The following is a 12,156-nucleotide window of genomic DNA, read 5'->3' as shown; positions in this document are numbered from 1 at the left end:
GAGCAAGAGGTCAATATAACAAACTCACACTTTTTCACTTTACTCCACAGATAATTGAACATTTGTCGTCCAATTGTTTGAGATGGTTTCACATATTTCTGTGATTCCATGAATGATGCATCTCAGAAAAATTATTCTTCAACCAATTATAATAGAAGATCCTAGCTCCAATTTTTATTGAAATCTCAAAGAAACAATAAGAAAAATTTTCCAGGGAGCTGCAAGAGGTGAGGTCATCATGGCATTGGAGAGGCAAATTAACGAGCCCAAGTGTCTCCTTTCCTACAAATATCCAAATCGAGCCATGCATGCACCATGAGGCAAGCATTATTAACTCATAATTTTAATGAAGCCTTTGGATTGGCAAAATACTAACAATGAATATTTTTGGATTAGCTTAGTAGTTTGTGCAAGCTAATGCTACATCCAATAAATTAATGTTGGGTAATACGTCCCCCTGCAATGCTCAAAAACCCCGATAGATGTGCATGAATAATTTAGCGGGTCTGCTGGGTAGTTTTAGCACTGGATATAGTTGCTGCGTCAGGCCTTGCTTCATTATTCGCAAACACAAGAGATAATCGATGAAATTTTCTATTCCTCTGTGCGTTTTGCGAATTGCGAGACGAGGCCTATCGAATCTAGGCTTTGCATGCTTTAATGGAGTACTTAATTTTGGTTCCCCAACATGAGCTGTTTCTTTATTTCAATGGTGTCGGACACCTTCAAATTACAGCTGTGTTTCAATGATTCCGAACCTCTTCCCTCTCCTAGCAGTGTCTTTGAAGGCTTGATGAGGTAACAACCATTGCTAACAAATATGGAGTATGTCTAGACGGCGGCGTATTATTTGAAATATTATTTAAAATAATTAATATAGCACGTTTGGTTACATGATATATCTGATATAAAAATGATTATTCAAAATATAAAAGAATGGGTTAGCAAACGTATTCATGGTAAGTAAAATGATATTTGAAATAATTTTGTATCTAAACACACCTAGTCTGGTATGCTGCTGGCCCATACTCATTCATCCAATCCTTTTTCAAATAGAGCTGCCTAAGTGTTGCCTACTTACCTACAATAAATTGCACCTTCCTAATCTAGATTTACAACCAGTTACGATCCTTTTGTTTCGGCTGTAAAATAACTCATTGTTGTTGGTTTGTTTCCAAAAGAACATGGACCATTTATGTACTTAACTAAGTGGAAGGAAACTAGTAGGTTTCTTGGAACTGTATCATAGGTTTCAATCTTGTACTCCAAATAACGACGTGCATTTCTTTAAGTTTTGATGCCGGAAATGGAGAAAAAGGTCACCGTTGAATAAGGTTATCTCTCCATATATAATTGTACATGCACGATATCCCGAAAATGAAGATGTAATAACAGATAATGCATGCAAACTCTAGTAGAGACCAAGGGAATATTGTTGATCTGTCTGAGTTTTTCTCTCCCTTTTTTCAACTTAGCTGCCTTCATCTTAAAACTTAATCCATCCTTCAATTATTTTGTGACATAAAATGCATGCTTGGAATTAAGCAAAGTCCTTTGGATGTCTTTTTTGTTTTCTTCGAAGAATTTTGGTCGTGGAGATGGTTCAATTCAAAAGGAATATTAACTCTTTTGAAACGATAAACTATTTAATTTTTTACTTATTTTTCTAGTTTTGGAAGTGAACCTTGTGAAGTTTCTACGTACAATAATGTAATAATTAACAACTTCTGTTTGAATTATTTGAGCAGGTTTCATATATCAAGAAAATCAAACTGAACATATTACTCCATCCGACTTAACAATTTTAATATCTTACGCATCACCTAGGGTATGAAATCATAAACTAATGCCACAAATTAAGAACAAAATGGTTTTAGAAATATCACGGCAGCAATGAAATAAATTTCTTCAGAAAAAAAAACCTTTAAGATGCCTTGCTCAAGTTGTTTGTAATGTTATACTAGAAAATCTGTTTGAATTTTCGCTTTCCAAACTAGCTTAGAGTACTACCACTGTTTATTCGTAGAAGTTAATCCAATTTAGATAACGTAAGTGTAAATTTCAGCAGAAACTTGGCAAACATAGCAGTAAATTTCATTTCTTCCTTCTTTCAGAAAGACAGCCTAAAAACAAAAACAAAACATAACAAAACAAAAAGGTTTGACGTTGTAGCTCCCATACAGGAAGGTTCCTTCTCAAGACGACCATCCTCGGGTCGACTTGTCACTTGCAGAAAAACTGATATCTACCTAAAGTTTGACAAAAATGCCTTGTGCCAGTTAATAATTGAGTCATTATTTAAAATCTTCCCTTGACTATTTTGAGATAATACTGCATAAAGGCACAAATAAGTTACCAGCTAGTCAGCACAAATCACAATGGGTCTCAAATCTGTAAGCGATCTCGAAGGTTCACGTGCAATTAAACCAGACCGAGAGCTATCTTATAGCTTTTGAAAATTTGACAATTACATAAAGACTAGATTTCAGGGGGCCTACTTTTGTTAATTACAATTTAATTAGTCCATAGTTATATGAATATATTGTAGTGGTTACACGCTACTGTCTCACATAATTACCTAATTATGCATCTTCTTGCATGGCCTGAAGCAGTCTAACTGCGGCGTGTCTGATGGGTCCTTTTTTTCTTCTTCTCGTTTTAATTTTCATATGAATAAAGCTGTCCTTTTGACCAAGTTACAAACCAAGCTGTCTTGTTTCCTTGCTTGCATACATTAGGTAAGCAACCAATAAGTATGTATTAAGACTGCAGACTGCAGATCATTGTTGTTGCACGTACTAGGCCTTGTAATTTCTGACCAGCGGGTTGCCTGCTTGCTTGCATTACTCTGTATTTTAGTAAGAATTAAATTCTTCTTCTTACCAACCAGAAGCAAAAGATACTGGTACTATGAATCTTGCTCTGGAACTTTGACTTTGTTAAGTTCCCTAGCTAGTATGGCTTGTTTTTTCTGCGATTATGATGTGTAAGTAGCTAGGTGGTGTTGTCATCAATAATTGGGAGCATCTCTATGCTGACCATTCTTGATGCCAATTGTAGATTGCAAGTAAAGGAGCCCCCTTCAGGTTTGTGAAAACATTTTGGATCTCAGTAAACAGGGGCAAAATTGAACATTTTTGCTATTGCAAATTTACATGGCCCTTGAGAGTTGGTGGAGCATTTTGGAGCCCAAAAACTAAAATTTTATAACTTCTTATGCCAAATTAAATTCAGGATTCCAAAATGTAAAATCAGGTTTAGTTGGAAGCTAGTCAGTTTTTTAAGAGTTCTCAACTACCCCTCTTGGTTTTTAGAAACTCCATGTGAAGAAAGTTATGGCTGAATCAGATCACAAACTTCTTGAAGGATCAAATTGTATTCCATACTCCAATTATTTAATGAAATAACCCATTAATTTCTCCCCCAATAAACAAAGAACTCTTAACCCGAAATGTATTTGGTCAACTCGTAACATGTTCAGTCCTGCCACATTCCTACCATGCATCCAGTACTTTGGACACAAAATCAACCAAATAGGCCCTTTCTACAACCCCACAAAAAAAAGAAAAGAAAAGAAGAACCGCTTAGGCTCTTGAACCTTGATGTAGAAAGGGCATGGGTGATGACCCCATACAAGCATGGAAAGCTTCATCAAGTCCCTTTTATCCTCCATTGGACATGCAGTGATGCAGGTGAAAGGGAAACCCAAGAATTTGGGTGCCCAAATGATGATTGCTCTAGTGCCCAAGTTCAGTGCACAAACTGGCGTAGCAGAAGTTGAAATAATGACCAAGTTAGTCCCACTGCAGGCATTTAGTCTGTACCATTGCCAAGTTCCATAAACACAGGTCAGCAAGTCACCATCCCCAGAAAATGCCCCCCCATACCCTCTTATTCCTTCATTATTTCACTTAGTAAATTATAAAACTTCTCCTACATACGGCTTTGACTCATGCAACATCAAAATTAGTTCGCCTCATTAAGCAACAAGGTGTCTATCATATTTGAAGCAGCTTGTTTAGGATAATCTTGATTATTACGACCAAAAATATTGATGCACCAGCGACTTCCACTACTAATTAGCTATGCATTAAAATGTATCAACAGTTCCTTACCAACAATTAATTGTAGCTACTAAACTGCCTTGGAAAAAGCTCTCGACACATGCACGAAACAGCATACACAGTGCCCACCCCCTTCCATTGCAATATTTTTGGAGTTTTGAGATTTGCATTAGAGATATTTTTACTGTGCACAGGTGTATTATTGTAATAATGATGAGCAAATAAATTTGGAGAAATAAAGACAAGGTAATTGATTGATGGCAGCATCTGCGAAGTACTGTATCCTATTCTCCTAAACCCATCTGCCAGAAAAACCCTTGTCCCAATGTCCAATCTTTTATCTTTTCTTTCCTTCATTCTCGTGATCTATGTACACGTACTATTCATATATTTATTTATTTGTAAAATTCTACCACTGAAGCTGCTCAGGAAAGCGGCACCCCAACCTTCCGGATCTAATCTTCAATTCATGCACCTAGCCACCTATATATACTCCCTCTCAACACACTCAACTCCCGCAATCCTATCCAAATTCCCATCTTTCCATACTCTATTCTTTGGTTATTTGTTTAATTTGTCAATTTTCACAAATTTTCTCTGCATGGATTCCCTGAAAATTTCTAAAACTACTTCTATACTTCTTGTTCTTGTGCTTCTGAGCTTTGCCAATACAAGTTACGGGGCAAGAAAGCTATTTTCGCTGTACAAACCACCTCCTATGGCCCTTAAATATCATAAGGGCGCATTGCTACAGGGCAATATTAATGTCTCAATAGTCTGGTATGGAACATTCACTCCAGCCCAAAAATCCATTGTTGTTGACTTTCTTTATTCTTTAAATCCCAGTGTGAAAAATGCAATTTCTTCTGCTAACGAGCCATCAGTTTCAAATTGGTGGCAAAAAATTGGAACCTACATGAAAAAAGCAGGTAAAAAGCCCACCAATGTAGTATTGTCAACTCAAATTACTGATGAAAGATGTTCACTGGGCAAAAGCCTAAAGAATTCCCACATCGCCAGGTTGGCTCGCCGAGTGAACCCGAAACCCGGTGAGTTGACACTGGTTCTTACGAGTCAAGACGTTGCTGTGGAAGGCTTTTGCATGAGTAATTGTGGGAAACATGGATCGGTGAGAAGATTGAATTCGTGGTCGGTTTATATCTGGGCCGGTAACTCGGTGACTCAATGCCCGGGTCAATGTGCGTGGCCATTTTACAAACCGATTTACGGTCCACAAACGGAGCCATTGGGTGCACCCAATGGTGACGTGGGTGTGGATGGCATGGTTGTAAATATAGCCAGTCTTATGGCTGGAGCTGTAACGAATCCTTTCGGGAACGGCTACTTTCAAGGCCCAGCTGGCGCGCCGCTTGAAGCGGCTTCGGCCTGTCCCGGAGTTTATGGGAAGGGAGCTTATCCTGGCTATGCTGGGGAGCTGTTGGTGGATAAAACCACTGGTGCAAGCTACAATGCAGTGGGTACAAATGGAAGAAAGTATCTTTTGCCTGCCCTTGTTGACCCTAACACTTCAGAGTGCTCCACCATTGTGTGAAAAAAAATACACATTGTACATTTTACATTTTTTGTTCATGTAAATATTAATATTAAGTAATTTTCATTTTCAATTTTCAAAAGCTGCTGCTTCCTTTTTTTTTTTTTTTTTCTTTTTCCTAACATTTTCCTTACGAAGCTCAAGTTTAATCTTCCATAAGAGAGAAAAGTAGATGTACAATCCCTATGTGACCAATTTTTTATGCCTTCATTTAGATTTCATATTTCTTTTGGTTTGTTTAATTAAGTGATCTTAATTACAAGTTAGTACTCAAGATGCAAGGGCTCTAAGTTGAGCTGACCTTTGGTTCAAATTTTTTAATTACTTTTTTATCTCGTATATATCAAATCATTATAGTATATTTTTCTATAAAAATTTCAAAAAATAGTAATCCAAATGCAACTGATTTCATATTTCTTTTAGTTTGTTTAATTGAGTGAGTTAAGTTACAAGTTAGAACTCAACATGCATGGGCTCTAAGTTGAGTCGGCCCAAAATAGGGTGGAGTGGCTTGGATTTGGCCCTGTTCATATTGAAGTTTTTCAAAGAATTTTTTTTAAAACATTTTTCATGTTCACATTTTCTAATCACCTTTTTACCATGTATACATCAAATTATTACAGTATATACATATATATATATATATATATTATCAAAATCCTATCAATCCAAATGCAACCTAATGTATCATGCTTCCTACGTCCCGGCCGAAAGGTGCAAACCTTTGAGCTTAGATGAATATCGCGCCTTAATGGACTCAAGGGAAAGGCGTGAAGTTTCGGACAATGCTCGTAACGCGCCCTAATGTACTCAAGGCAAAGGTCTTTGTAGGACGCACACATATAATCCTGGGTAACATCCTACAATGTCCTTTAGTCTCACGATGGTTAGTAGTTTCGGTTTGGATGATGCATTTTAGAATGGACAAACTCTTATTTCAATTTCACTTAATGATCAAAGTAAATTCTTACGAACAAACTACGTTTAGGGCATAAGTGCAAAAGTACATTAATCAAGACCAGTTATAACACATGATTGAAATATTAGAGCAAACAACCTTTAAGTAAGAAAGAAACATGAAACAAAGAAGTGAAGAAACATTTATTAGTTTCAAAAACAAACCATGCACGTATGAGTACTTGAAAAAGAAAATTTCTAACCATGTCCGAACTTCAATGAGCCGAAGCACAATAATCTTAGATCTATAATAATCTCTAACCATTGGAAAAGTTTGGTTTAATTATGACGCTACATTAAATACAAGCCGAGAAACAAGGCTTCCAAGTTGTGCTGGGCCATAATACGATGATAGGGAGGCATGGAAATGGTAGTAAACCATGCCTTTTGGATCCCAGCCTAAAGGCCCAAACATCTGAGCTTAGAGGATTTATGCACTCAAGGTACAGGCGTGAAGTTTCTGACAACGTTCGTAACTTGCCTTAATGTACTCAAGGTAATTTTTTTTTTTTTTTTTAAGGTGAAGGGTTCCTTTGATAGGACTGTCAATAGGGTCGGATTGGAGTTAGTTGGGCCCACTCAACCTAAAAAAAATCGATGAATCTAATCTTTCATTGAGTTAGCTGGAATTTAACTTAAATATGAAGCCCGAACTAAATGCAAGTCGAACTTGAACTTTATTAGCCTCAAACCAGATACATGCTTGACTCGTTAATCTATACCTATATGTATAATTATCTATATAATAGGTGTATATAATTATATCCAAATAAATATATAATTACTAAATCTTGCCTTTGTATGTAGTCTAAATCACCTCTAATATTAGGAATGTCATTAATGATGTTATAACTATGTCGTCTTTCTATTCTAAAGTTGTACTAGATAAAGTTGGCAGGGACCAAGTCCTCCTTGCCCATGAGTTAGCGGTGCAAGCTCACTGTTATGTTATTGCTACCTGTCATTAATATTAATTTCAAGTTTGTGTTTTTTTTAAAAGTTTTAATGTTGTGGTCATATGAATATTAAATTAATTTTAAAACTTAATAGTTCTAATAATTATATTGGATTAAACCCAAATTAGGCTTACATCAGAATATTTTGTGAGTCAAGTATGAGTTTTACGTTTATCAACCCAAAACTCATAACTCAAGATCCAAAAGTAATATTAACTATATGGGTTGAATTTGGACTTATTAAAATCCGACTCAAATGGCCTGATTGATAGACCTAGTTTTTTGGAATCAGATTGACAAGTCTAGTTTTTTAGGACGCAATAAATAGAAGATCATCTGCATATCGGCTTATGTTCCACGTTGCGCACACTTCCTTATACTATATAAAAATGAGTTGTAATCAAAAAGAGGTTTTGAATTTCAACCGCATAGATAGGGGTATTTTCGAAATGTGGAATGATGTATAGTTTATTTTTAGCTTTGGATACAAGTGATGGTAGCATGTGTTTTGGTATATGTACAGAAATCTCCTCATGTTTGTACATTTAAAACGTATATTTTTGGAGACATTTGGATATCTTTGGAATGTGAGATTGTTTTATAATCGTTTTTGTATCGAGTTTATATATTGGTGTAATTACTTAAATGGTGTTACAGACACATTTACTTGAAGTGTAGTATTTATTTTGCAATTGAAATGAGGACACATTACTGTAACCTTATCGCATGAGGATATTCAATTGCCTGAAACATATTCAATTGTTTTTGCCATTTACATCTCAATTAAACTGAAGAAAACGTGGGTGTGTTAATGAATTAATGCCTCAGTATCGGTTTTTCGGTGGTTTAGCTTGAGGTGAGTTTTGTTCCTTAATTTTATTGTTTATGTGGGTGAGTTTGGTGGTGTGTAGCGTCGGTGACTGCTTTCATCGCAAAATTTGAAAATCTAATTGCGTAATTTAACTGTAATATTATGATTTTTTCACAAATTTGATTGGTCTATGTAATTTGAATGGTGCGGTTATGATGTAATAAGTTTGGAGCAACTGCAAGAAAAAGTTTTCTAAGGGGTATCTAGAACAAGGTAAGCCAAAAAAGTACTTTAATTAATTACTTCAATTATGGTGTGTTTTCTGCTGCATGTAGTAAGTGATTCATATATGAAATTCATTTTGATAGTAATTTGATATTGAAACATTGTGAATTGGTAAGTTACATGGTATACTGCTGATTTGAGTTTGAATTATTTAGTCACTGATGAATTAATAAAATAAACACCTACTAAGCCATTCATATTGGTAGTATTTTACATATACCTTCTAATTAAGCAGAGGTAATAGAAATGGTTTGATTTCCTTAGGCAGTGATGAATTTGTAAAAATTCCTTCAAGCAAACAACTTCAATGAGTGCTTTCTTATATTATAGAATAATGAATGATTTCTTATACAAATAAACAAAACTAAAATTGCTGCAAAAAGCTAAAAAGATGAATCAAAAAGATGCGAAACAAAACCTCACACTATACAAGATGAGTGTGTCTTTGAATTTTAACCCCAAAAACAAACACATAACTAATGAAATTACTTCTAATTCATGAAATGTAAATTGAATAATAATCTGAAGAGAGGGAAACTTAAATAGCTTTTTTACAGATGCTATAGTCCTTCTTGATCAACGGGTTGATTAACATTTTAGCCTCAAGAGCAGACATATAGCTAATGAAATTACCCATAATCTGTGAAATGCAAGTTGAATAATAATTTAAAGAGAGGGAGACTTAAATGGCCTTTGCAGACAATCTATTATTGAAACATATGCTATGAAGTATTATCGTTTAGTATGATATCTCACTCTTATCTTCATTCATTTATTCTCCTACGAATTTAAATACATTCGAAACTCCACGAAATAACAACACAACCACCAATAAACAACTATTTAAAAAACCTTTTTAATCACAGGTACCAAATACCCGTGCAATGTGCGGGCACTCCCTCCCTAATGCTTTCAAATAATATCATCTGTTAATAGGAGCCCAAAAGTGTTAATTAGTGCACCAAAATAGGACGAATTGCATATATTAACAGAATTTACTTTCTATACATTGATAATATAATGATTTTTTATACAAACAATCATAAATGTATGTTACGTGTATGATTTGAATTTATATTATGTAATGTGATCTAACCTGTTAGTATAAAAAAATTATCTACTAATAATGTATAAAAAAATTTACCCATGTTAATATTAATATTAATTAGAAGCACTTCTCAAAAGAATTCTTTGTTTCGATGGACTTTTCTAGCAAGTGCATAGGGTCACTTGTTAGACAAATTCAAATTTCATATGTTCCAACATCCGATGAAGGAGAAATTCTTACGTAAAATTGCACAACCAGCCATCTTTAGACCAAATTAAATTGTAGTACAACATTTTATCAACTTAAATCATAATCGTTCTTTCATGCTATTCCGTAGTTTCGTTTAGGATTTGTTTTATCTTTAAATACATTTAGCGGTCAAAGTAAATTCTTAAACACATTTCAAATTGCGTTTGCACCTTCGAACTCGGGTCAATGCGATGGGGCCATTTTCTCTAAGAAGTCATAAATCGACCTTTTTGTTAGTAACTGGAGCTCAAGTCATGTATGTAAATTTGTCCAATCTACGTTTATGAATGCCAAAGTACATTAATCAATCAGTTACACATATGATTGAAATATTGCAGCAAACAACGGATCAGTAATTAAAAAGAAAATCTCTAAACAAATCTCAAATTCAATGAGCCCAACAACAACTCTATAAATTCACGGTTCTTGATGTATCAAATACTTGGATTGAGAAGCACTTGATGAATCAAATTCTCAAGATTCAAGTTAGAATCTGTCACGGCCGTTTCTGCCAATTTTTTCCAGTCCATGGCCTTTTTCTTCATTTCCTTACCTTTCTCTCCAGCCATTAACTCGCTAACAAGGCCTTCAACTTCATCCCTCTTGACATTATTGTCTATCTCCATTCCAATACCCCATTTAGTGCAGCAAAACCAGCAATTAGTTTGTTGGTCAGCAAAAAATGGCCAGCAGATCATAGGCACCCCATAACTAATACTTTCGATTGTGGAATTCCACCCACTATGAGTTAAGAATCCTCCAACAGCAGGATGGCTGAGAACTTTCTCTTGAGGGCACCAGCCTGCAAACATGCTTCTTTCTTTGGTTTCTTCAAGAAACTCACTTGGCAGAATAGCAGAACTGCCTGAGACAAGATCTGGCCTTAAAATCCACAAAAAGTTTTGTTTGCTATTAGCAAGTCCCCAAGCAAATTCGACTAGTTGCTCAGGTGTCATAACAGCAATGCTTCCAAAGTTGACATAAACCACAGAGTTTGGATCTTTGGAATCGAGCCATTCAAGACATTCTGGCTCTTCCTTCCAGAGATTTGATTGAATATCTGTTAAAGACTTATCATGCACATGATTATCAAGGAAATGTAGTGGTCCAATGGTGTAAATTGGTGGAAGAAAAGATGAAAGTGCATCTAATACACCATGTTCGAGTTGTTGATAGGTATTTATAATGATGGCAGAAGCCTTTCTAGCTCTCTGAGTTTCTTGCAGGACGAATTTCACCATAAAATCATCGGGATTCGTGGTTCGTAAGAAGCTTGGAAGATCCTTCAAGCGTATACCCTCTAATTCTGGAATCCAGTCTAGAACAGTATCTAGATATCCATTTGTCAAATAACTGGCATCTGCAAGGCATAAGATGTACGACACCAAGTATCATCAGAATCATTCAAAGGGCATGGGGGCAGTGCAAAATTTGATGCTTTTTACAAAGTCATATTCTTGAAAAACAAATATTTTCCAACTTAGTTAAAAGAAAAAAAAATCTTACACTTTCTTATTCATTAAATTAAATTTTGACTACAAAGTCAATGTTATGCGTCCGCCAATGACTATATGAAGTAAACCACAAAAAAAAATGGTGAGAATAGTACTGACAGTGCTTGAAGAAGCAATATTATTTTATGGTGACACTGACAAAAATGGTCCGCAAAAAAATGGTGACACTGACAAAAAATTATTTTATTAAGAATTAGTACCTTTGAGTGGTATGATACCCTTTTCCATAAGCTTGGCATACTGGAAGAACCCCAAGTAGGAACATGCACTGGCGGTCCAAAAATGAACTTCAGGGATGCTTAGTTCTTCGGCAGCTGCAAGAGTGAAGGACGTTATTGCATCAGAAACTATGCAAGAAACTGGGGGTACTTTCGAGGAAGATGTATCGTTGAGTTCAGCAAGTAGCTCCCTGAAGGGACCTAAGCAAGTTCTATCGACAGATTCAAAAAGGGTTGGAATATCTTGGGTAGCATCGACATCTGAAGGCGGAAGTCCATCAGGAATGGCTTTAAATTGGAAATCAGGCAATCCGTTGAGGGCATCAGGACCTCTGGATTTAAGCCAGCGCCTGTGGTTGAATTCTGTGTTGACAAAGGTGATATGGAAACCATTGTGATGGAGGAGCTTGGCTAGCTTCAGCATGGGGTTTATGTGGCCTTGAGCTGCCGCTGGTACGCAGACTGCATGAGGCTTCTTCTCTAATAGCGCAATGGAACCCAT

At 35.8% G+C, this 12,156-nt stretch overlaps 2 protein-coding genes across 3 annotated transcripts; one reads left to right on the top strand and one right to left on the bottom strand.

Annotated features, from left to right (window-relative positions):
- The first annotated feature begins 4,645 nt into the window (after positions 1–4,645).
- Positions 4,646–5,616, top strand: LOC113750171 (protein EXORDIUM-like 2). Its single transcript, XM_027294123.1, has one exon. The coding sequence runs from the start codon at positions 4,666–4,668 to the stop codon at positions 5,614–5,616; it is 951 nt and encodes a 316-aa protein (XP_027149924.1). The 5' UTR covers positions 4,646–4,665.
- Positions 5,617–10,314: 4,698 nt separating this feature from the next.
- Positions 10,315–12,156, bottom strand: LOC113749660 (7-deoxyloganetin glucosyltransferase-like). Of its 2 annotated transcripts, XM_027293484.1 has the most exons (3): positions 11,637–12,156; positions 10,531–11,282; positions 10,315–10,494 (listed from the first exon to the last, which is right to left on the bottom strand). In XM_027293484.1, exons 1-3 carry the CDS (start codon positions 12,154–12,156, stop codon positions 10,357–10,359), a joined length of 1,410 nt encoding a protein of 469 aa, XP_027149285.1. In that variant the 3' UTR covers positions 10,315–10,356. The 2 variants fall into 2 exon arrangements, with proteins under 2 accessions (XP_027149285.1, XP_027149284.1); XM_027293483.1 differs by having other exon boundaries at positions 10,315–11,282.

This window comes from Coffea eugenioides, chromosome 10, assembly GCF_003713205.1.
Source record: "Coffea eugenioides isolate CCC68of chromosome 10, Ceug_1.0, whole genome shotgun sequence".
Lineage (NCBI taxonomy): Eukaryota > Viridiplantae > Streptophyta > Magnoliopsida > Gentianales > Rubiaceae > Coffea > Coffea eugenioides.
This window is presented reverse-complemented; position numbering and strand designations above follow the sequence as displayed.

Bases quoted from the DNA above. Each gene is read 5' to 3' on its own strand.
- LOC113750171 (XM_027294123.1), top strand. From the start codon at position 4,666: ATGGATTCCCTGAAAATTTCTAAAACTACTTCTATACTTCTTGTTCTT.
- LOC113749660 (XM_027293483.1), bottom strand. From the start codon at position 12,156: ATGGGTTCCATTGCGCTATTAGAGAAGAAGCCTCATGCAGTCTGCGTA. The intron at 11,283-11,636 runs GTACTAATTCTT...TATGCCTTGCAG, and splicing joins GGGTATCATACCACTCAAAG to ATGCCAGTTATTTGACAAAT.